Source organism: Scyliorhinus canicula, chromosome 24, assembly GCF_902713615.1.
Source record: "Scyliorhinus canicula chromosome 24, sScyCan1.1, whole genome shotgun sequence".
NCBI lineage: Eukaryota > Metazoa > Chordata > Chondrichthyes > Carcharhiniformes > Scyliorhinidae > Scyliorhinus > Scyliorhinus canicula.
The window spans coordinates 19,358,559-19,384,338 of NC_052169.1; the positions used below are offsets into that span (position 1 = coordinate 19,358,559).

At 43.6% G+C, this 25,780-nt stretch overlaps 1 protein-coding gene across 3 annotated transcripts in view; it reads right to left on the reverse strand.

The window, feature by feature from the left end:
* The window catches only part of slc12a1 (solute carrier family 12 member 1), a 106,820-nt gene that overhangs the window by 10,770 nt on the left and 70,270 nt on the right, over positions 1–25,780 (reverse strand). For all 3 annotated transcript variants that reach the window (XM_038784360.1, XM_038784359.1, XM_038784361.1), the window contains 5 exons: positions 19,610–19,716; positions 13,763–13,845; positions 8,329–8,478; positions 4,153–4,275; positions 2,919–3,030 (listed from right to left, as the gene is read on the reverse strand). In XM_038784360.1, the coding sequence (XP_038640288.1) occupies positions 2,919–3,030; positions 4,153–4,275; positions 8,329–8,478; positions 13,763–13,845; positions 19,610–19,716 (575 nt within the window). The remainder of the gene's footprint in view (positions 1–2,918; positions 3,031–4,152; positions 4,276–8,328; positions 8,479–13,762; positions 13,846–19,609; positions 19,717–25,780) is intronic.

Below are 25,780 nucleotides of genomic sequence, written 5' to 3' on the forward strand. Positions count from 1 at the left end.
TTCCAGAAATGCTGAACAGTCAGAGGGTTTTTGAAACGTTGGTGATTTATTAATAGATTATTTCCATTCTATATTTGTAATGCAAACCGGTATTCTCTGCATTGGCAGTGGCAGCTTCTTTTGGATAACCAAAGCTCGTCTTTCAAAGTTAGAGCAGGGGTTTGTGATTTTATATAATTTGTATGCAGGTTGATCCGTGAGAGTGTATATTCTTCATGCTGGAAACGCAGCAACAAATATTGCCTGAGCAATAGACAACTGCATGTTAATTACTGTGTGGATATTATTTTGATTGCATACACATAGCTTTCTTAGCTTGTTCACATTGTTTGTTGGTAAATGCCACATGACTTGATATGCTGGCCTTTGAGACATTATTAGTAGTTGAAGTTAGATCAAGACCTAACCGATTGAAGAAAGTTGTAGCTAATTTGAAGCTTGACCTTCAACCATCTTCCGTTTTACATTTGAAGCCAAAATAAAATCACAGCTCCCTTTCTCCTGAAACGTTAAAGATGATCCAAACAAAAGTGAAATCTCAAATAACACACAATGTTGACTTGCTCATTTTCTACAGCTCACCATTGTTAAGCAAAAGACCTCCGGCAATGTCATACCGTAAAGATAATTAACATTTGCCTATGAAAGGGATAAATACAGATGCATGTGCAGACAACATGCACCAGCAGATTTTCCTCATTAATTTCCTTTTCTCCTCAGCGCTTTGATTTCTTGTAGAAACTCTATTTCATTTCATTATTGTACCACACTAGTGCTTATTATTCACCTGTCCATCGATAGTAAATATCAGGAGGCTTATTGATTCTGGCACACAGCACAACCAAGCTGGTTCCTTAATCAATAAATCACTTCTAACAGGAGTAACTAGAGTTTTGAAGCAGACACCTTGGCAGATTTCTCCTCTCTTAGGCCAGGGCTAATTATATTACTCCAACTGCTGAGGTAAGCTTGTTCAGCACAGGACATGGATCAATATTTTTGGGGCAGCACGGTAGCATGGTGGCTAGCATAAATGCTTCACAGCTCCAGGGTCCCAGGTTCGATTCCCGGCTGGGTCACTGTCTGTGCGGAGTCTGCATGTCCTCCCCGTGTGTGCGTGGGTTTCCTCCGGGTGCTCCGGTTTCCTCCCACAGTCCAAAGGTGTGCGGGTTAGGTGGATTGGCCATGCTAAATTGCCCGTAGTGTCCTAAAAAGTAAGGTTAAGGGGGGGTTGTTAGGTTACGGGTATAGGGTGGATACGTGGGTTTGAGTAGGGTGATCATTGCTCGGCACAACATCGAGGGCCAAAGGGCCTGTTCTGTGCTGTACTGTTCTATGTTCTATGTTCTAATATTTAAACCTTCCTGGTTTCCAAAGTTACCAAGTCAAGCCATTCGGGTACTCATTCATGTAATTTCTCATAGAAAGTGAGACATGTCTGCCACATCTCTTGTAACCAAACACTTCCAGCTAGTGCCTTGGTGTAAGAAGCGGAGGAACAGTGTCATGGTCACAAAGAAAGCAGCCATAATAAGGCAGGGCTTACTGTAGAGGTTTGGCGGTGGAATTGCAAAACCACTCTCTTGAGATTTGTTTGGGTTAGAGGCAATAAAGAGGAGGGGCACGGCAAAGACGGAGGAGCCGAGAAATAGTTTTGTACCAGTAAGCAGGTGAAACCTGTTAGAATTGCACTTTGTCAGTGGTGTGTTCCAATGGTCGCCATAGTCCCAGATGACCATAGGCTGCTTTCCCCTGTGAGGCGGAAGAGATGACTGGTGGTGACTTAACCAGAGGGTCACCACATCTCAGGCGAGGGTCAAGGTTGAGAAGGCGGAGCCTTTATTAATAACTTCAGCCGATATGGGACTAGAACCTGCGCTGTTGGCACTGCACTGCATCATGAACCAGCTGTCCATCCAACTCAGCTAAATGGTCCCCACAAAGACAGCCGGTTAGGCTACACGGACCTGTTTTTTCTGAATGCCAGTTTAGTAAAGAAGGCATCATTAGGTGCACTGACCACAAACGGGTGCAAGTCCACCTTGGGGTCAAATAGCAAGGTTGCAAATTATCTGGTTCAGCTTCCAGGGAGGGGGAAGGAGTCAGTGGTCAGGAACTGCATTCTCAGTGACAGACAATGGTTTCAGTCTTCCCAATATTCAGTTGGGGAAATATTTGCTGATCAAGTACAGAATGTCTGACAAGCAGTGACAAATTAGGGACAATGGAGGGTCGGGGACACGTTTAGTCATACGAAAATATCAGAGAAGCTGGGATTGTTCTCCAAAGTACAGGGAAGGTCAAGGAGAGATTTGGCAGAAATGTTCCAAATTATGAAGGGCTTTTAGAGTAAACAAGGAGAAACTATAGCAACTGGCAGGAGGGTTAGTAACCACAGGCTACAGATTTAGGTAATTGCTAAAAGATAAAAATTCAAGGTAATGGGGCAAGACCAGAAATGACTAATTGGACAGCTCTTTCAAAGAGTTGGCACAGGCATGAACTGAATGACTTTCTTTTGTCCTCTATGATTCTACCTTACTTCAAATTTGATGCAAAGGGAAATACTAAAGAGTCCCTTTAGTGTCAATGTGCGCATTCAAATGCATCTTTATAATATACATGTGTACATTTGGGTGAACACATCACCTTGAAGGACACTCTGCATCTGTTGTTGGGAAGTTCAGTGGTTTTAGTAGTGAATTTCTGCCTTTTGCTCTTCAAAAAACAGGCGTTTTTCAATACGTTAAAACATTTCAGCTAAGTTTTGTACTTTAACCAATATTCACAAACATTCACATCACAAAATTAGGTTTGCAAAATTTCCCAAAAAGCCAAGAGTGCAAATATCTAATCAATGGCGTTAATAATATCCAAATTATTTAAATGTGTAAGAGATCTTTTTCTTAAAAACTTACGCTCGCTTCTCCTCATCAATACTGTCCAGTTTCCCTCCAATAAAGATACGCAATTTACAGCCACACCATTTTTTTCGTGTAGTTAACAGATAGGGAATGAGAATCGTCAAACCTATTGAAGTGATGATATTGGGTTAATAATTGACAAGTAGAATTTTAAAGCAACATTATGAAAAGAAAACTTGTATTGATTGAATAAAGAAAGACTGAAATAGTTTTAGATTCCATAGCTAACTTTAGAATTACACATGGGACCCAATAGATATTGCCAATACCAAAAAAGAACAGGAACTCTTTTAACCTTTATATATCGAAATATTTTAATCATCCAACTAGAAATCTCAGTTTGAAAATAGTACCCAACTGAGGCAAGAGTACGAGCACTGAATCAAAGCTCAATCACTGGACAGAATTCAATTCCCTTCCATGTGGCACATTAGGTAGTGGGAAAGAGAGATTTAATCAGGTGGGAGAATGGCGGATAGCGACTCCGCCACTTTCCCGTCTCCACCCTGATTAGGGAAGGCCCGGGCAACAACTGAAGTCCTTAAGTCAGCAATTATCCAACCACTGATTGGCAGGCAGGGGAAACGCCATGTGGTGAGCAGGGTAAACCCCTGGCATTTTTGCTTGCAAACCTGGGGAGGGAGGAGAGGAGGCACTCTGTTCGAGACCCGTCATCGAGAAAGGAGGGACTGCCAAAAAATCACCTCCCTCCTCAAACCCCTCCCACCACAATCAATCACCTGTGCTGGAGTCTTGCTTCAGTCTGAAGCCTCAGGTGAGTGTGGTACCGGCAGCAGCCAGCACTGCCAAGTACAGACTGCTGCCAGCCTCCAATCGGTTGGGAACGGCCCAACACTGGCTTATCAACTGCAAGATTGGCACTTAATTCAGCGGGGCTTTCCTAAAAGCGTCACAGGGCACCTATCCTTGGATCCCATGGCACGATTTGAGGAGAGGAGGGAAATTTTCCCAGTATTCTGGCCAATATTTCTCCCTTAACCACCAGATGATCTGGTAATTTATTTCATTTAAATTTGTGGAAGGTTGCTGAGTGCAAACGGCGACTGCACTTTAAAAGTACTTCATTGCAAAATGCTTCGAGTCATCCTGGGGCCATACATTAATCCGAAAGCTTACATTATCAATTTGCAAATCTAATGAACACCTCAGAATGTTACATTCACAGGCATTAAAATTAGACATTTTTGGAAAATAATAGGCTTCATACCTCCATCATCAAACAGCCACCACACATCTATTGTGCCTTTCCCCTGATTTTTTTGGAACTGAGTACTAGCTTCCAGTAGGTGTTGATTGAAACCTGCAGCATGAACGGCGCTGATTTTAAAGTCTGAAAATAAAAGAGAATTATATTTGTGCAGCCAAAATAATTAGCTGCCAAGGAAGTGCTGCAATCTGACAGTAGTTTGGGTTACTGAGTTTTTACAAAGTCTTTAATGATAGTTCCGATACATCAAAAGTGCACTAGGGCACCCATCTATCCCAACCATAACACCATCCCAAATCTCAGAGACTTGGGTCACTTATATGTTAGTGCCCTCAATATATCGAGGTTTGTGATGTTCCGTATGTGCCGTATGTTTTAATCTTTTGTCCTATTATCACTTTTTACCTTGCTGTGATCTGTTTTCTATACCTTTTTTTTTAAAAAACAAAAGTTGCTTCAGAACTAAATCTTTCTCGCTTCCCTAAGTCTTGTGATGTTGGGGAACTCTAGATCCAAGCTAAAAAGCTGAAGCAGAGTCAACATGCACTGGAGTATGTTTCAACCATTCAATTGTTCGGCATCATAAAAGCACGTCTCCATGATGAACATTGATTTTTGAAGGCAACCTCATTGATTATGTCGACTGAGTTTTGGCATGCTGTCAGGTGGAGCACCTTAACTGGTCCCAAGTTGGAGGCTGCTGCAATTTTGTGACTTTTAAAAAAACAACTTGACAGATGTGCTGCAAAAGCAAATGGATTCTCGCTGCAGTTAGTTGGTCAATGGCCTCTAAAATATCCTGCTCCTTATGGCTCTACAATGCAATGCAAGTATATCATTAAGAGTCCTGATTTGAATTGGAATGAGACCTATCGCCTATTTAGAGAATGCCCTGCCACCCACCAATAGGCTCCTTTCATAATGCCACAGGTCAGAGTACCGAGGCAACTGACTCCACATTAGAGGCTTTGGGTAAAGTCGGCAGGTCCCAGATCACCATAGGCTGCTTTCCCCTTTGAGGGGTAGAGCTGACTGGTGGAGATTTAACCCACGTTGCTGGCATTGCTCTGCATCATGAACCAGCTGTCTAGCCAACTGAGCTAAACTGGCCCCCAAGATTTTGGAATGCCAACCACAAATGGAAAGCATGATTGAGAGAAGATTTGAAGGATGTTGTGGGATTGGAGTTCAGAATCTCTCGCATGACAATTAACTGGGGGGTGGGGGGGATTGCGAAGAGACACCCACATTCACTTGGGTTTCAGAGTGGAGAATGTATTGGACCACGGCACTGGGTGTTAATGAGACCATTGTAATCTATGTTAATCTTCAAATCGGTGTGTATTTGTTAAGCTAAGGGGAGAGAGTAAAGGAGTAATTGAATTAAAATCTCATCTTTCATGTTTAGTAGACTCTGCTCCTCCATGTTTTATTTAGAAAAGGTAAAAGTTATGGGGCTGGGTTTTCTGCCGGTGGGATGCTCCGTTTTGCCGGCAGCCCCCCCGACGGCGTGGGCTGCCCCACAATGGGAAACCCCATTAACTAGCCGGTGTAACGGAGCATCTCGCCGGCGGGGTAAAACAGGAATGTGGCACGGCGAGGCGGAGTATCATGGTCATGTCTTTTAAGCCAGGGTTCCATTCTGGAATATTTCTGTCTAGTTATAACATCAACTGGGATCATAAAAGAGACAATTCCCCCCTCCCCATGCCAAGAGGAGCATTTTTTTAAAAAAAAATCCTTCTCTGCGTCATATTTTGTTTTTTAATAATTTTGAGAGGCCAAGACCCCCACCTGTATATTTTCACAAAATATATATATATATTGCAATGTTTGAAAATTTTAAACTGAACAAGATCCTTAAAATGGGTGAACCTAGTGTGTCTGCAACTCCTGAACAAAAGAAGCCACCTGTGGACTGAGCCCAACTTCAAAGAGAGCTATACAAAGGACAACTGCATCTAATAACCCAGGCTGGCCTTAAGACGGATGGTCTGCTAAAACAAAAGGCTTCCAATTGTTCCAAAACAATTTCCCTTCCAATTCATAATGGCTTTGACATTGAGCAGTCTTCGTAACCCAGCTAATTCCAAAGATGGACACACATCCTTTGTTGGAGACTGGGTGGAGAGGTTGGGGGTAAAGTAACATAGGCCTCTGGCTTGTAAACATGTTCGTCTAGGGAAGGGCAATGAATGCTGACCTAGCCAGCGACTCCCACATTCCGTAAATGATTTTTAAAAATTGCCTTGCTGAGCTGAAGAGCTGTCTCCCCTCTCCATCATCTGACCAGCAGCCTCACAGACAAGGAGCTCTGCCGAGGTGGAACACCTGGCCCCATCTACACTGCTTCTGCTGGAAATTATGTCCCATTGCCTCAAGACTGATTAAACTCTGCATGTCCATCTCATCATGTGAATCAGCACAACTGGAAAAGTGAATTATACAGCGTCGGCTTTCAGCTCCCCAACCACTGAAGGAATGCCTGACTGAACTTTGATTCTGGATTCTGGAACCCACATGAAACAATATTTATTTTCTTTGTGGTCTCTGTACTGTTAAACGTTCTCTCTATCCCTCTATTCACTATTCAAATGCAATGGCACCCACATTGCGGCCCTCCTTTCCATGTTGCGTGCAAATAAACTAATCCTTTGAGTTAATCCTCTCTCCAGTTTGTGGCGGACTTATTAATAGGAAATCGACAGACCAAAACATTGGGAAATATGTCACTGCTTTTAAAAGGGAAGCAGATCAAAAACACCTTTGTTTACAACAGACGGTGAGAAGAGAAATTAGCACCATTTAAAATAACCCCTCTCCTGTCCATAACAGAAATTGGGAGCTCAATTCTGGGATAACCCATTTGAAAAAATTTAGGACACAAGCCGAATTGAATATGGAGAATGCCAATTGGAAGTCAAAGAAAAAACTCGGTGCTGGAACAAATTTAAAATACAGTGCATTACTACAGCAATTCCTTTCCTCAAACACAAGAAAATGAAAACTTTAGACGCCCAGATGTGGGAGGAGATCAGAATGGGAAAACATTACCTCCCTATCTACAGCTCTCAGCTGCTCTGTGCTAAGGTATGCCACAGTTAAAAGTTGCCCAGTAAAGGAAAGAGTAGTGAACTGATCCAGCTGATGGTAGAACATTTGGATCTAACATATCTGACAGAATAGTTTGATGAGCTTAACCTGGTGAGTCCCCTCCCCTCCAATTTGAAGCTGGAGAAACTCAGAATGCAGTTCGAATTTTAGAAAAGGGAGAGAGAGAGAGGGAGAGAGAGAGAGCGATCGAAGAAAGAGGACAGGGGAAAGAGAATTCCAGTTCGGAAAATTGTAAATGGAGCTTAAAAGGGAGAGACAGGCCAGACAGCTGGAAGCTGAGAGGAAAAATTTCTTTACCCAGCAATAATTCCTATCGCCCTAACCAAGAACCACTCTGAGGTCAAGTATGCTAGATTCATTTGCTCATTCTAAGGAAACATTTCTGACACTTTTGAGAAAGTAGCAGGACAGCTAAAATGGCCACCCTATCTGGAAATTTTTAATTCAAGGGCAGTTGTCAGGGAGAGCTCAAGAAGTCTGCGCCATGCTTTCTACTGGTGTGTCCATGAATTATGAACAGATCATGTCTGCCATCCTAAGGACCTACGAGTTAATCCTGGCGGCATATTCACCAGCAATTCCCAAACATTTGCAAGAAGCCAACACAAAGCTAGAGAGTTCAAAGGGTTGAAGCAAATTGCATTTGATCGATTGGTGTACTGGGACCAATGCGGGATCTTCCAGTTGAAATTCTGCCCGTGTTCCTTGAAGTAAATGGACACTTAATTCAAGGTCAATGGCAAGAATTGCATTGCACACCTTAGTTGAATTATATCCAGCCCTATAACCTGATCCGATGACTATGCTCGGTTTCATTCAACATGTGCACTAGTACAAAATGTCAATAGTTTATCACTAGATTTTAAAAACAAGCTTCTGAACTTTACATCTCATGGAACTCCAGGACCAAATGATGCAAAGATCAGTTTTCAGCCATTTCCCAATGGATTCAAATCGTCTCTCATTGAAGTTATGTTGGGAGATTGGGTAATCCCCAGTGCAGTTGAAGGCCCAGATGTCAATGTGGAGCTGTTACCTTTAATGTGCACAAATATGTTTTACCTTTCTGAGCATTCACAGCTAGTGTATTACTACTATATTTGACAGCTTTGTTCAAGAATTTCAGTGAACGGATTCCTCGCTTTCCATCCTCTTGTTCGTCTCTTTTAGCAGCTTCCAATGCTAATTTTTCTTGCTCCTTTCTCTGCAATTCTATGAAAAAATGAAAATGGCTGTTTGCACAATTTAGACACAAGTTCAGAAGCTTTTGGGCAATCTGTTTAGCCAAAGCACCAAACACTTCTTGAGACATTTAAACCGTTGCATTCATTTTTGTCGATTGATACACATTCAAGTAAAATTAATATAAAGTTGAACAACACCTGGAGGTTTAATTCTTCACCAGCACAGAAAATTCTTCTTATTGCAGACAGAAAATTGTGTAAAGTTATTACCCGAGATTTTATTAATGATCCAGTAAACTAGTTTGGTCACTCTTGCTGTTTTTTTGCCAGGCGCTACACAAAATATTGGCCAATGTACTTAATAGTTCACACAGTTGCATTTATAACTCGCAGGGAAGCCTGGTATACTGAAGAAATGGCAATATTAGAAGCCATATAAGAACCATGTTGGAGCCAGCTGTGCCTGGCTGTATCTGGCATTGAGCTTAATGTCTTTGGCTGTCAAGCTTATTTTGTAATGGTGCATAGAGTTTGTACTGCAAGTAAGAGCAACTAAATTACACGTTTTTTTTTGTGTGTGTGTGTGTGTGTGTGTGTGTGTGTGTGTGTGTGTGTCCATCCCTTTTGTGGTGAATTAATTGCCTGTTCTGATTAATTACAGGGACTCACGATGCCAAACTTTAGTGATCCAAACAAGGCAACATACCTCACTTGATAGGAGGCCAGGGTGTAGGCCGAAATTGAACCCAAATCTTCCACTGAAAGCTTTAGTTAAGTCCACAGGCTTTCAGCAGGTAAGGGATCAAAGGGGAATGAGGTAACCCATCCTTCAATTTACATTTGGGGCCAATGTTGCTACTATCTGGGGCCTAGTGACACTTTTCATGGAGTAATCGTTGGGAACTATGGTGTGGCGAGGCAGAGCGCACGATTGGGCCCCAAACCCGGTGGGTCGTGCAGCACAACTGGCCATTATCCTAGGACATAAAAACAAAAAGGAAAAATTAGGCGATAGGCCTTGTTGCCCGATTTTTCCCAATATCTTGCCCAATTTGGGGCAGACTGCTGCAATAAACTGCAGACCTATTGTTCCCCCTTTTTTTTTTCTTGTATTGTTAGACCCATCTCAAGAGCTTCCCTGTATTCACTAATAATTTTTCTTTCAAATGTTTGACAAAGTCTCTATAAATGCCTGATTGACTTATTATTATTTGTTTATGCTAATGCGTTTCATATTCAAACACCTCTATGAAATAAATCCGCTCACCTGCCCCTTTATGCTTCAATTCATCGTAGAATCCCCAGTGCAGGAGGCCATTCGGCCCCTCAAGTCTGCACCACCCTCCAAATGAGCACTGTATATTGGCCCACTCCTTCACCCTATCCCCGTAACCTTGATCATGGCCAATCCACCTAACCTGTACATCTTCGGACTGAGGGGGGGAAACAGGAGCACCCCGAGGAAACCCACACAGGCACAGGGAGAACGTGCAAACTCCACACACACACAGCGACCCAAGGCCAGAATTGAACCCAGGTCCCTGGCATTGTGAGGCAGCAGTGCTAGCCACTGTGCCGTCCCCAATATGCCCTCATGTAATTACTTTCACTGGTCAGGCTTCTCAACACTGGATGAGAGGCAGTGCACCCTGTACCCCCGAACGGGTAAGAGAACTGCAGCATGGTGAGCAATGCCACCTGGGAGGCAGTGGCAGCTGCAGTGACTGCATGCGGCATGACCAGGAGGACTGCCGGTCAATGTTGGAAGATGAACAACCTCCTGCGAGCTGCAAGGGTTACATTACCACCTCTCTCCTCCTGACATCAATCCCACCTGTCACGCATCAATTTCCAAACCTCCCATCACCAAATCCACTGGCTGCTGTGTCGCAACTCCCAACATCCAACCACCAAGCTTGCTCCTCAGGACTCCCTAGTATTCACTGAACCCATGACCACTGTCTTGCAGGATCACCATTTGATGATGCCGGGCCATCCGAGTAGCTACCTCCTCTTCTCCTCCCTCCTCCCCCCCCCCAAAGAGACCGGGACACCGGCAAAGTCTCACAGCTATCATCTTCACCTCGGTGTGTGTGATTAGCAGTCAGGCCTGGGTCACTATGTGGTGAGAACCACACAGCTGCTGATGTGCATCAGGTGGAGGCAGGCACATCCAAGGGAGACAGAATTTGGAGGTCTGCTGGATCCAAGGACTCAGCTGGGTCTCAGCCAGATGCAGAGTCTCTGGGCAAGGTTCTCCCAAAGCTAATGCAGAGAATAGGCGACTGCCGTGGGATTCAGGAGGGAGTGGTAGCAACATTCAAGTGACTGCAAGGCCAATTGGAGGAGTCCCAAAGGTTTCCGGAGCAGGAGATGGTGCTGGCACTGCGTGGCACTCAGGCCACACTGCAAGGGTGACGACGGCAGTGGAAAAACTGGAGCACAAAACCCAAGCCTTGAGTGGTGGATCCAAGGTATGGCTCAGGCTCTGATGACCATGGCTGTGGGCCTCGACATATCCCATTCGCAGATGGACATTACCACAGTACTAGAGGGTGGTCCTGTCACAGAGGATTATCGCTGAGGGCTCCAACACCTTGGTGTGGACAATGTGGGGTCTCCAGGACTGGAAGTGCCAGATGACCCTGGGTTCTGGAGTTCACTCCAGCTGCCCCTCTGTCACATGGAGTCACACAGTTCCCCACAGACGTCCTCAAGGAGGAAGCGCTGGAGCCCATCTTGTTCCTTCCACCAAGGAGACTCAGGCAGTCTGCAGTCCTTCTGAATCCCCCCTCCTGGCACGACGCATCTCAAGGGAAGTGGGCAGAACAGGGTGGCACGGCAACACGTGACACTGGAACGGTGGCTGGGGCCCTTTGGCTCCAGGCCCTCCAGAGGACAAGGCTATCAAGAGCTACAGGACACAGAAAGCATCAGGCTTCCTCACCCTCTGATGTGCATCATGGGGACTGTTATGGGCCAGGGTTTAGAAAACTCCAAAGTATATTCAGGAATTTACCTGACCTATAACTGTTTATTGATTTTGGCTACGATGAGCGCAAGAGCCTGCCTTTCTGGTGTTATTCAACAGACTTCTTAAGCGCTTTTAATCAAAACTCCCCCGGCTTTATTCTAAGAACTTAGTTAACATTTGTATAAACACACACAGCAAGAACTTTCATCAATTACAAACACAAAGACCAAACACAGCTACAGTAATCTATGTATAATCCTTAATGAAGTCCCCTTAATTGTTCCAATTCAATAACAAAATCCAATTAAAACCAGAAACCCCTTTTCAAAGGTATGGCCCAGCACACTGCATTCTCACTGGCATAAGACTTGTTATTGATACTCTGTTCCCCCTTTCAAACAGCAGATTTAAATTCCTTCCAGAAACAATTATCTCTTTTAAGTTACCAAGCAGTCTGGAAACAGCTTTTAAAATTAAGATAGAGAGACACTTCTTTCAACCTGTGCAGTGCAAACCAGTCCAAACGCAAAGCAAAAGTAAAACCCAGAGCCACAGCCCAGCTCCACCCACACAATGACATCACTGAAGCCATGTGATAAGACAAAAACATTTCTTAAAGGGACACTTCCGTGACATTCTCTCTCTTCTCTCCCCCCCCCCCCCCCCCCCCAAGAACAAAAAATAAACCATCAACTTCAAAGATGGTTTCGTTTTTCAACTTTTCACTTTCCCATTAATAACAATTGACAATAAACATACATTGTTTTTAAACAAAAACGAAATAGGCAAACATTTTCAATAAGTTAGTCCATTTCAATTCTTTGTCTTCCTGCGACTGGACTCCCTCTTGATTGACAGTCTCCTTGGACAAGGAGGTCTCTGCACAATCCATCCATTTCTCTATGGCATCTGTATCCTTCTTTAAGGTCAGGTACGTTCGATCAATACGATCACAAAGCCTCTTGTAATTCTCCAACACAGGAGCATTGGTTAACATAGCCTTCAGGCCTTCAAATGCCTGTTGACACTTTGCTGTCCACTGAATTTTGCTATGCTTCTTCAGCAAGTCCCTTAGTGGAGCAACAGCGCTGCTAAAAATTGGCACAAATTTACGGTAAAAATCACTCATGCCAAGAAATTTCCATTATTTCCCTTTGTGTAGAGGGTATTGGAAACTTCTCAATAACTTTTGTTTTCACATCCCATGGGACCATTTGTCCATGTCCAATTGTATTTCAAGGAACGTGCCTTGGGCTTTTCCGAACTCACTTTTGGCTAGGTTTACCACCAAACCTCGTGCTGAAGTTGATCGAATAACTCCATCACATGCTTCAAATGTTCTTTCCATGACGGACTAAAAATCACCAGATCGTCTATGTTTACCGCACAATTCGGTAATCCTGAAATGACTTTGTTAGTTAAAAGTTGAAATCTCCTTCGCCCTTTCGGATAAAGGGACCTGCCAGTAACCTTTAAGTAAATCCAGTTTGGAGGTAAAAGCTGATTGTCCCACCTTCTCAATGAAGTCCTTCAACCATGGGATAGGATAAGAGTCTGTTCTTTTAACTGCATTAACCGTTCTATAGTCCACACGCAATTGTTGGGTACCGTCCGGTTTCAGTACCATCACCATGGGTGAGCTCCATTGGCTGCAACCCAATTCAATTATGCCACTTTTAAGCATACTTTCAATTTTGGTTTGAATCTGTGCCAATTTTAAAGGGTTATGGATGTTGTTTAATTGGAACAGCATTTCCCACATCTACATCATGTATAACCATTTTAGTACTTCCCAACTTATTTCCACAAACTTGCCCATGTGATATTAATAACGCTCAGGTCAGTTTGTTTTTCCTCTGGAAGGTAACTCAATAATTTATCCCAATTTTTAAGAACATCTTTGTTATCCAATTTAGAAGTCTATGGGCCAAGTGCTGGAAAATGGGATTGAATAGTTACGGTTGTTTTTTGAGCGGTGCAGACTCAATGGGCCAAAATGCCTTTTCTGTGTTGTATGACTCCATGACTCTCAGTAAACTGTCAATCCATTTTACATCTCTTCAAATTAGTCACACTGTTGCACAAAGTCAAAATCTGCCCCGGTATTGTATTTACTCACATTTCTATGAATTAAAAGAGTTTCTTGGAAAAGGGAATCTTTATTTAATATTTGATCCTACAGCTTGGTGGTCAGTTCTGGGGAAGGGTTACAACTGAAACATTTAACTTATTCATTCCCTCCACAGATGCTGTGGAAACCAAATGTTTCCAAGCAGTTTCCATATATATTTCAGATTTCCAGCATTTGTACTTTACTGTAGCTGCTGCATTATCCTACCTTGAATCTGAAGTATGTGGGTGATGTCAAGTCCTTGGCTAATCCGGAGAATGATCAAACCATATTCAAAATCAAAGGCATCACTGCAAACAAGAAAAACTTCATTCTTCAATAGAGCAAAATGGATATGCTTATATTTCACTGAAATCTATTGTGCTTTTTTTAAATTAAAAAAATCCCAAAACTTAAGTTTTTAAGACTAGATATTATAAACATATACTCCACGCATACAGCTTTACATTTCCTACTGGCTTGTGTCTGATTTTCTGATGTGGACTCTCAAAGGTCTGTGGCAAGACTAAAAATTAATCCAATTTCAAATAGAAACTTGCATTTCTCATTTAACTGAACACAACTGTCACACACACACCAATGACCGCAGTACCCAGCCCATAACATTATGGTTCAGTGTTCCAGTCTTCCTGAATTCAGAACTAAATCTTGGTGTTACCAGGTGCTGATGGGAGGAAAATACATCCCGAGACATTATCAATTCAGTGGGGAATATCTGATCCAAGATATGAATCATGGAGTGTTTCATCCAACATGCATGGCACATATTAATTGTTTTTAACATCATCAAACCAATCATTAAACCAAGTTTGTGCAGATTCTGCACGTCACCCAGTGGACTGAATCTTTTCACATTTAGTCATTAAGGATAAACACTACCCATTAGTTGAAGTTGTGCTTAGACCATAAGACCATAAGACATAGGAGTGGAAGTAAGGCCATTCGGCCCATCGAGTCCACTCTGCCATTCAATCATGGCTGATGGGCATTTCAACTCCACCTCCCAGCATTCTCCCCATAGCCCTTAATTCCTCGCGACATCAAGAATTTATCTATCTCTGCCTTGAAGCCATTTAGCGTCCCGGCCTCCACTGCACTCTGCGGCAATGAATTCCACAGGCCCACCACTCTCTGGCTGAAGAAATGTCTCCGCATTTCTGTTTTGAATTTACCCCCTCTAATTCTAAGGCTGTGCCCACGGGTCCTCGACTCCTCGCCTAACGGAAACAGTTTCTTTGCGTCCATCCTTTCTAAGCCATGTATTATCTTGTAAGTTTCTATTAGATCTCCCCTTAACCTTCTGAACTCCAATGAATACAATCCCAGGAACGCCAGCCGTTCCTCATATGCTAGACCCGCCATTCCAGGGATCATCCGTGTGAATCTCCGCTGGACACGCTCCAGTGCCAGTATGTCCTTCCTGAGATGTGGGGCCCAAAACTGGACACAGTACTCCAAATGGGGCCTAACCAGAGCCTTATAAAGGCTCAGTAGCACATCGCTGCTTTTATATTCCAACCCTCTTGAGATAAATGACAACATAGCATTCGCTTTCTTAATCACGGATTCAACCTGCATGTTTACCTTTAGGGAATCCTCGACTAGCACTCCCAGATCCCTTTGTACTTTGGCATTATGAATTTTCTCACCGTTTAGAAAGTAGTCTATGCTTGGATTCTTTTTTCCAAAGTGCAAGACCTCACATTTTCTCACGTTGAAATGCATCAGCCATTTCCTGCACCACTCTCCCAAACTGTCTAGATCCTTCTGCAGCCTCCCCACTTCCTCAGCACTACCTGCCTGACCACCTAACTTCGTATCATCAGCAAACTTCGCTAGAATGCCCCCAGTCCCTTCATCCAGATCATTAATATATATGGTGAACAGCTGCGGCCCCAACACTGAACCCTGTGGGACACCGCTGGTCACCGGCTGCCATTCCGAAAAAGAACCTTTTATCCCAACTCTCTGCCTTCTGTCAGACAGCCAATCCTCAACCCATGCCAGTAGCTCACCTCGAACACCATGGGCCCTCACCTTACTCAGCAGCCTCCTGTGTGGCACCTTATCAAAGGCCTTTTGGAAATCCAGATAGACCACATCCACTGGGTTTCCCTGGTCTAACCTACTTGTCACCTCCTCAAAGAATTCTAACAGGTTCGTCAGGCACGACCTCCCCTTACTAAATCCATGTTGACTTGTTCTAATCCGACCCTGCTCTTCCAAGAAATTAGAAATCTCATCCTTAACGATCGATTCTAGAATTTTACCAACAACCGAGGTTAGGCTAATTGGCCTATAATTTTCCATCTTTTGTCTTGATCCTTTCTTGAACAAGGGGGTTACAACAGCGATCTTCCAATCGTCCGGGACTTTCCCTGACTCCAGTGATTTTTGAAAGATCTCAACCAACGCTTCCGCTATTTCTTCAGCCACCTCCCTCAGAACTCTAGGATGTAGCCCATCGGGGCCAGGAGATTTGTCAATTTTAAGACCTTTTAGCTTTTTTAGCACCATCTCTTTTGTAATGGCAACCATACTCAACTCAGCCCCCTGACCCTTTATAATTTTTGGGATATTACTAACGTCTTCCACTGTGAAGACAGACGCAAAGTACTTATTAAGTTCTCCAGCCATTTCCTCATCTCCCATCACTAGCCTTCCAGAATCAGTTTGAATTGGCCCAATGTCTACTTTGGCCTGACGTTTGTTTCTTATGTATTGAAAGAAACTTTTACTATCATTTCTTATATTACTGGCTAGCCTGCCTTCATATTTGATCCTCTCCTTCCTTATTTGTCTCTTTGTTAACCTCTGTTTGTTTTTGTAGCCTTCCCAATCTTCTGATTTCCCGGTGCTTTTGGCCACTTTATAGGATCTCTCTTTTTCTTTGATTCTGTTTATATTTGCCACATTTCACCGTCAAGTGGGTATTTTTAGCATGCGGATTCAGATTGGTCTAATGGCAAACTTCTTGTTTTATTAACTTACGGGGTGCGTGTGTCACTGGCTGGGCTGGGCCAGCAGTTATTGCTCATCCCTTGTTGCCCTTGAGAAGATGGCAAGCTGCCTTCTTGAACCACTGCAGTCCCTGAACAACAGCCTCTATGGAAACCAACTGCAGTCCCAATTCAGGACATGGGAGTCAGGTGGTAGAAATTAATGGCGTCAGCTTAAGTACTTAGCAAAAATTTACCATCGAATGAAAAGCACAATTAGCCTTTAAAGTGGCAGCTTATGATGTAACTGAAGAGAAAATGCCCCACGCTGTTGCAGAGATTAATACTCCCTGCAGCATTAGACATGGTTTGCACGGTCCGAGATGATTTAGAATTACAGTTTATTTCTTGTTTAAAGTTAGCACAGGAGTTCGCAATAAAACTAAATGAAAAGTACAGACATTTCAGATTGTGCAACCTTGCTAGTTTACGTTAGTATGTTTGGCACAACAAATTTGCTGAGCATTTGCAGTGCTGCTTGACATTACCAACCAGCAAGACTGGCACGCAGATCTTTGAAGCATCGAATATTTACATAGTTAGATAGTATGGCCTCGACTGTGTTTGTTGCAGTGGAATCACAAGTGATGGGGCATGTCAGGATTAAGGAGGCAGCTGGTCAAGAAATTATTTGGAATTATTGCTTTATTCACTCCAAGGCACTGGCATCAAAAGGATGATCTTGGAGATGGTGTTGAAAGGACTTGTGAAAGTCAGGAATCATTAAACGCAATACAGCCAGGCTTTTTGAGGCTCTCTGTTCGATCTAGGGGCTGCGCACACACGTTTGTTGTTCCACACAGATGTGGGTTTTTTTTTAATTTAGAGTACCCAATTCATTTTTTTTCCAATTAAGGGGCAATTTAGCATGGCCAATCCACCTACCTTGCACATCTTTGGGTTGTGGGGGGCGAAACCTACGCAAACACGGGGAGAATGTGCAAACTCCACACAGACAGTGACCCAGAGCCGGGATCGAACCTGGGACCTCGGCGCCGTGAGGCACAGGGCTAACCCACTGCGCCACCGTGCTGCCCGTCCACACAGATGTGTTGACTGTCAAGGGTTCAGGTGCTTGGCAGATTTTGCAACTGAGCTGATATCCACACTTTCCTGCTTGACAAATAGTCTCCTCTGGCTGATTTGTTTGGCGATGAAAGTTGGATGCTAACTCGGTCTCACTATGCAGACGTTTTCTTTTTTCCAAATTCAAACAAACTGAACCTCAAAAGCAAAGAAAGTATGATGATTGCTTCCAGCAGTGAAGAAATAGATGCTTTCCAAATTGATTGAAAGTTTTGGAAGTGAGAGTACAAAACCAAAAACTACATGTTCTACATGTAGGGGCTGCTTAGCACAGGGCAAAATTGCTGGCTTTGAAAGCAGACCAAGCAAGCCAGCAGCACGGTTCGATTCCCATAACAGCCTCCCCGGGCAGCCGCCGGAATGTGGCGACTAGGGGCTTTTCACAGTAACTTCATTTGAAGCCTACTCGTGACAATAAGCGACTTTCATTTCATGTTCCCCACACTGCTATGGCACGTTGAAGAAAAGTGTTAGTAAGGGAACTGCGAATAGACTGACGAGCCTTATTCAGTCGCATCTGGCTGCGCTGATCAACAGTTTTTGTTGCTACTTTCCAGAGGAGAAATTTCAGATTTTGAAAGAGAAGAGGTGGTGAAAAATCCTTGAGTTTAAGACCCCAGAGTCGTTATTAAAAGATAAAGTCACCATCATCCCAGATGACCATAGGCTCCTTTCTCCTTTGAGAGGGAGAGCTGACTGGTTGTGGTTTAACCTGCGGATCACCACACCTCAGGTGAGGGGCAAGGTTGAGAAGGCAGGCCTTCATGAACAACCTCAGCCGGTTCAGGAATTGTTCTGCATCACAAACCAGCTGTCTAACCCACGGCACTAAATCGGCTCCCATAAGTCAGTTATTAACTTAAAGCGGACTCCAAATGAGTAGACCGGACCTGTGATAGCACATTAAATACACGCTACAAATCCAGGAGGTTGAAATACGCGCCACAAGTCCAGGAGGCTGTCAGAATTCTGGATTCACATCTCCTAGTTGTGCAGTGGTGAGTAAAACAAACATTTTGTTGTTGTTTATGATGACCTACAGGTGCAAGGCTGGATTTTCTGTTCTCATAAAGATGAAGACTGCACAAAAGAACCAGATGAACCCTGCACTACCCTCTCCTCTTGTGAACCTGATTGGAGTTAGATTGTGTGGACTAAGCAGGCTGATCTGTTACATTACAGGTAAGCGAATGTGGCATGCATCCCGAAGGTCAAACAGTTGGCAAAAGTGAGACCCAGGAAAAATAAAATTGTAAACACTGATCTACTGGATAAGATGATATCCTGCATTGTACAATATTGAAAGCATAGACCAATCTGGAGATCAATAGTTAATTACTTAAACTGTTTCCAAAGCTTTCATTCATGCTTTAAACATGAGAGCTAATTGGCTAACTTCAAAGTCCCTCATGGGTTCTGCTCTGCAGAGCTTTTTTACACAGTTGTGGAGAGGAATACCAATTTGATGGCTTAGCTACCTTCAAATCACTAATGAATTCTACACTGTGGGTTTGTTTACAGAGCTGTGCTAGAGAGTGCAAGCTTTTCCAAATATATGGCTTCAGAGTTATATATAAAGTGGACACTGGGCAAGAGGCACCCAATGATCTGCACATCTGCCCTTTTGACCTGGTCAGCATCAGGTTGCTTCTGTCTCCCCCTCCAGTGCCAGGCCGACTCCAGGCCATCCAGACCTCTACCCAATCAGACTCCTGCCAGTAGGCAATGGCTGGACAGAGACAAAATCACAACACCAGGAAAACCTCGGACTTCCAATTCCCACTTCTTATGATGAAAATCCAACTCTTGTTTCTAGAAGCACTAGGTCCATCTTTCTCTGCAGCTCTGAGACGGTTACATCGGAGTTAAACAGATTTAGTCAAATGCTACGATGCATCGGAGGTGCCGAGATGAAAAGTCACGACTTCTAAGAATCACACTTTAACCAAACATAGCAAGAACTACCTACTGCAAAATGCCAACGTAATTTTCAACATCTTGAGAACTAGCAGTACACCAGTCTTTTTTGTATCCAATCACAAGTGTATTCGGTTTCATTCGACCCAATCCAGAAGCCTAGTGGGAAACAAGTAGAATAGTGTCCAATCAAACATTTATGGTAAATGTTATGAAAGCTTTGCAGACTTTACCAAGTATCATTTTCTCCACTTTGTCCAAAGGAGATCTTTTACATTAAATTTGAATCAAATGAAAACCAACAGCTTTGTATTAGATAAAAGTTAACGGGCGCGATTCTCCGCCCCCCACACCAGGTGGGAAAATAGCGGGAGGGCCTCCCGACATTTTTCACGCCCTCCCGCTATTCTCCTCCTCCACCCGCCCCCCCCCCCCCCCCATGCCAGAACCACGCTACGAATCGCCGCTCACCGTTTTTTACGGCGAGCGGCGATTCTCCGAGGCCGATGGGCCGAGCAGCTGGGCCTTCACGCCCGTTTCAACACGGCAGCAAACACACCTGCTTGCTGCCATCGTGAAACGGGCGCCAGATGCCTGTTTGGGGCATCTAGAGGCCCGATTGGCACGGGAGCACCACGACTGTGCTCGGGAGGGGACAGGCCCGCGATCGGTGTCCACCAATCGTCGGGCCAGCATCCAAAACAGACGCACTCTTTCCCCTCCGCTGCCCGGCAAGATCAAGCCGCCACATCTTGCCGGGCGGCTGAGGAGAAAGACGGCAACTGCGCATGAGCGGGTTGGCGTTGTCCAACCTGCGCATGCGCGGCTGATGTCATCGGCCGCTTTAGCCGGCGTGACGCTTGACGTGCGGCCTTGACGGCGGTTGTCAAGGCCGCGCCGCTGTGACGCACGTGGTCGCGCTCCTAGCCCCGCCCGGTTTGGGGGGGGGGGGGGGGGGGGGGGAGAGAATCGGCCCTGGAAGTGGCCGTGAAGGCTGCCGTGGGTCACAGCCTATCCCACGGCAGCCTTTACGATTCTCCAGGAGTATACAGATTACAAATTCTGGGTGATAAATGAAGATTGATGTGTAAAAATATGTTAGTTTTATTGAAGCATGGAGAACTTATCAATAACCATACAATCATGATGGCATGGGGATGAAGGATCATGTAGCCACGGACCTGAAGGATTATCCAGTCAAAATGTTTGACCTTCATGAAAGTGGGAAGGACCCATTTTCAAATTATAAAGATCCCATGATTCAATTTAACAATAACTGATAGCTGTTACTAAGATCAATGTTTAGTGAGCAATATGAATACTGTATAATCATTCCCAGGTCTTCAGCCACCATCTGATTTTATTAGAAAAGAGCTAAAACTCAATCGCCTATTCGAAGTCCCCTTTCTGCCAACATAGGAAATGAAATGAAAATCGCTTCTCGTCATAAGTAGGCTTCAAATGAAATTACTGTGAAAAGCCCCAGTCGCCACATTCCGGCGCCTGTTCGGGGAACCTGGTACAGAAATTGAACCTGCGCTGCTGGTCTGCCTTGGTCTGCTTTAAAAGCCAGCTATTTATCCCACTGTACTAAACCAGCCCCTTATGCTGCACAACTGATTCTGCAAATACATCTCCAAAGGGGACATCGTATCGTGTAGGGCTCATGGCCAGAGGCAGGCGAGAATATTACCTCCAACAATGGAGAAAATCATTTCAAGGTGAATCCTAGAAAAACCTCGTTATGACTCAATTAACTCAGTGATAAATGGAGCCCTTTGATTATCAGAACTACAAGCTGAAACCATTATCCCTTATTGCTGCTGACAACTCTAAAAATTGAAAAACAAAAACAAAAATCAGACGGAGTATGGGAAATAAACTATTTGACATGAAGTGATCTAATATTCACAAATCATATTTTTATAAAACAAAATGGTCTTGCTCCATACAATAGATGATTGAACGCACTCCACAAATCAATAGTAATGACAAGATTAACTTGACCAGAATTCTCGGTAGGCTCAATGCTCACCTTGCCCAACGAACAGTAATTAACAAAGCCAAAAGATTATACAACAAACAAATCAGGGAAATTAGTGAAAAATATAGGGTAATTTATGGGGGATTTCAAATACCCCAAAATTAATCAGCCAGTAGTAGTAAGCAAATATAAGCGATGAACTTCCTACAATTAGTACAGGACTCTTTTTCAACCCAGCATGCAAGTCCAACGAGAGAGGCCAGATCTGGTAATGGGATGTAGACCAGAGCAGATTAGAGAAGCACAAGTAGGAGGAACACCTGGGCAATAGTAACCATACTTGATTTATGCAATAATTGAGGCGGACACAAGTCTGAAAAGGCCTTTGCCTCATTAGTAAGATGTTGTGACTCAAAGCCACAAATTGTTGTCATAAATGATTGGTAACAAGTCATTAATGTCAATGTTTCCATGCTTCAAATCTTTGAAGTGTTTTCTTACTTCTCCCCTGGAACCCTGGCCTTTTGAGAGTTGAGAAAACGAGACCTGGGGAGCGGAGACACTTTTCATCCATCCGGACACATAAGCCCAGCCTACAGAAGTTGATTTTGCAGGAGTTTTGCCTGAATGCCTGTGGAGCTGACTTCAAGAAGCATACTAGCATTTGTCCAACAATCCTATTGAATCTGGAAGATCCAATGGAGACAGTGATGACGGCAACACAAAGACTATTGTTGCCTTGGAGGTCTTTGTTGTCAAACACTCGCTGCCATCGTTTTCAGAAGTATGCAAGTTTATTGATGATGAGAATTGAACAGGACAGAGGGATACAAGTTTTACACTGGTGATAATGTTACTTTCCTTTCAATTTTCTAAGCATCAAATTTCTCCTAATGATCTGGCAGCAGCTTCTAAGCATACTATGTCCCTCTGATTGCCAATCTGCATCTCCTCACTTTATACTTCGAATTGTCCTACCAGAGGACTTAAAATTCTAAATCACTACTGCTATTCAAAACAATCCCGATAAAGCATGTTATACAATGATGAAACAGATAGCAATTACTCAGAAGAGCGACGATTTGGAACTTTCTACTACATGGGAGTGGTTGAACTGAATACCATAGATACATTTAAGAAGAAGCAAGATAAGTCTATTGTGGTGATTGTAGATCTGAGTAGATGCAATACAACTGAGCAAGCGCTAGAGGGAGCAAGGGAGAGGTATAAATACACCGGGACAGGAAGTGAGGACACACTTCACGGACGGCAGCACTGGTAGCAGGACACAGACACAGGCAGGCAGCATTTGAGGCAGCCGTAAGTTAAGCTCTGAAGACAGAACAAATTCACAATAAAGCATCTTCTCCACCTTTGAGACTACGAGCTTTATTAAGACACGAGGAACAACACATGGTACCAAGAGTGGCTTCAGGCGCTTACTACAGGACAACTCAGCTGCAGACACAGAAAGAACAAAATGGCATGGAAATCTCCTACTGGACATTGGACTTGGGAAGACATTGCTGATTCGAGGATGTGGCTTGGAACCCCACCTCAGCTGGACACGACCGGCAATGTAAGAAATGTCTGGAAAATATTTAAACAAATGTTCGATTTATATATCATAGCTAATGATGTAGCAGCAGCCTCAGACGAAATTAAAATAGCAATGCTCATCGCAGGGCATGAAGCTAGGAAAGTATATAATGGATTTAAATACTCAAAAGATGAAGACAGCAACAACTGACAAATAATACTAAAAAAATTTGAAGAGTACTGTAAGGAATTTGAACAGCATGGCATGTTCAGAGGCCAAACTGCACAGAGACTGAGTGATGCAAAACTCTACAAACAGAAAGGCTTCAGTCAAGAAATCGCGAGTGAAAAGTACAGATCAAAAAGAAGAAATAACTTGAATTTTTCACAAAGCCAAAATGCTGAAATCCAGTCCAGATCGAAAGGAAAAGGTAACTTACAACTTTCAGAAAGAAAAAACGCTGAAATTCGTGATAAAATTGCATCGGAGCACATTTTACAGTCTCGGGCACTCAAAGAACAAAAAACTGCGTCTGCGCATGCGCAGGAAACGGAAGCCACGCATGCGCAGTTACAATCACTCGTTTTGCGTTCTGCACATGCGCAAGCGCAGTTTTAAAAAAAGTTCTTGTTGCTGATTGTTATGCGCATGCGCAAGCGCAGCCTCAAAACGTTTTGGTCACGGATCGTCATGCGCAGCGGACACAAAACTGCACAGTAAAGGAAGGCCGATTTGCGTGTACGCAATTGATTCCTACGCATGACGTCACGAGCGTCATGATGTCTGAGCATCCGGACCACGCCTACTTAAAAGGGAAATGCCCGATAATTGAAAACGAGATACTTAAAGCGGTAAACCAAACTTTCTTTCCTCAGAAGACAAAAAAACACCTGAACTTAAACCAGCAGTTGAAAACAACTTGCACAACACCCTGGAAAAAGCAGTCTGCACCACCCAAAGTGAAGAGAACAAAAAGAAATCCGAAACAAAAAAAGATGATTTGGTTTTCGAAGAATACTACTCAGACATGGCTGAGTTATTCGGATATGCTGATCACAGCATCAGCGACACGGTCGCAAAGCTCAACACGAATCTACTCGTGGTAGATGAATACAACCATAATGATTTGGTTTTCGAAGAATACTACTCAGACATGGCTGAGTTATTCGGATATGCTGATATCAGCGACACGGTCGCAAAGCTCAACACGAATCTACTCATGGTAGATGAATCCAACACCACGGTGCCATGGCAGATCGTCGATACATTGGATGACAGCAATACCCAAGACGAAGACGATGCCACACAGAGCACAGAAAGGCTCCACAGTGAGAGTGATAAAGACTCCAAAAGGGAAGCAAGCAAACACTCCCTGGCGAACACCATGCATGAACAAGACCACGAAGGTCAACCCGCCGTATCTGAGCAACCGCAAGTCTACCAAGCTCACAATCAAAAAGAAGACAATGTACATCTACCCACTGCATGCGAAAACAGTGACAAGGTGATCACACTCGACATACAGGAGTTACAGGATCACAGCGAGACAGTTCTCAGCTTGTCTGTACAGAAGCACAGAGTCGGGCCACCCAAGAGTCCAGTGAGACCACAGCAATAGAAACCATGCAGATTTTGACTCCAGAAGAGGAGCACCAAGAGTCCAGTGAGACCACATCAACAGAAACCATGAAGATTTTGACTCCAGAAGAGGAGCGCCAAGAGTTCAGAGAGACCACGTCAATTGAAATAGTGAAGAATCTGACTCCAGAAGAGGGGCACAAAGGAAGCAAAGACGACAAATCAAATCCACCACAAATGACTGATGTCACCAGCATCAATGCAACATCAGATCAGTTTCACCATTCTCGAGACGAAACGTTCAATGCAACAGATTCCACAAAGGACACTCGCACCAATCACTGTGACAATGACTCAAATTATCCACTCGGGACACTCATTGAGCATAACAAGAAAAACAAAAGCCAAAAGAAGCACAGCAGAAACAACACCAACAGCACCAACAAAAACTACAAGAAGAACAACAAAACCAACAAGAAGCATAACAACGATAGTGACAACAACAAAGACAGAAACGACAAAAACAGCAACAAGAACGGCAACGAAAACAACAAAGACAGGAACGACAGAAACAACAGCAATGAAACAACGACTGGTACAAAATGGTACAACTCTGCACATGAAGGACAATGCCACAGCACACTGCAAAACAATGACAAGACTGCAAACAGGCCATGGGATGACAACGAATCGCACAAACTCACATCTGCTCCAGAACAAGCAAGCACACCAGCTTTCAAGGCAGATGACATAAAAATCGATACCACAATCACAGAAAAAAGTCCATGTCAGTCAACATCAGTGGTTCGACCATGCAAACACCTCGGGATGATGCATTGGTTACTTAAAATAACAAGAACATCGACAACATTCACCACGTCAACAACAACAAAAGAAAAAACTCAGTGAACAAATTCATCAAGTTTGGACTCATAAATGTAAATTGGCTTTGTAAAATATGCAATAGCACCATCACTTGTATAGATACACATATCATAAGTAACTGTTTTGTACTATTTTCTTTAACGATGTACAGAAAATATGTAAAGACAAAAAGGGGGATGTGGTGATTGTAGATCTGAGTAGATGCAATACAACTGAGCAAGCACTAGAGGGAGCAC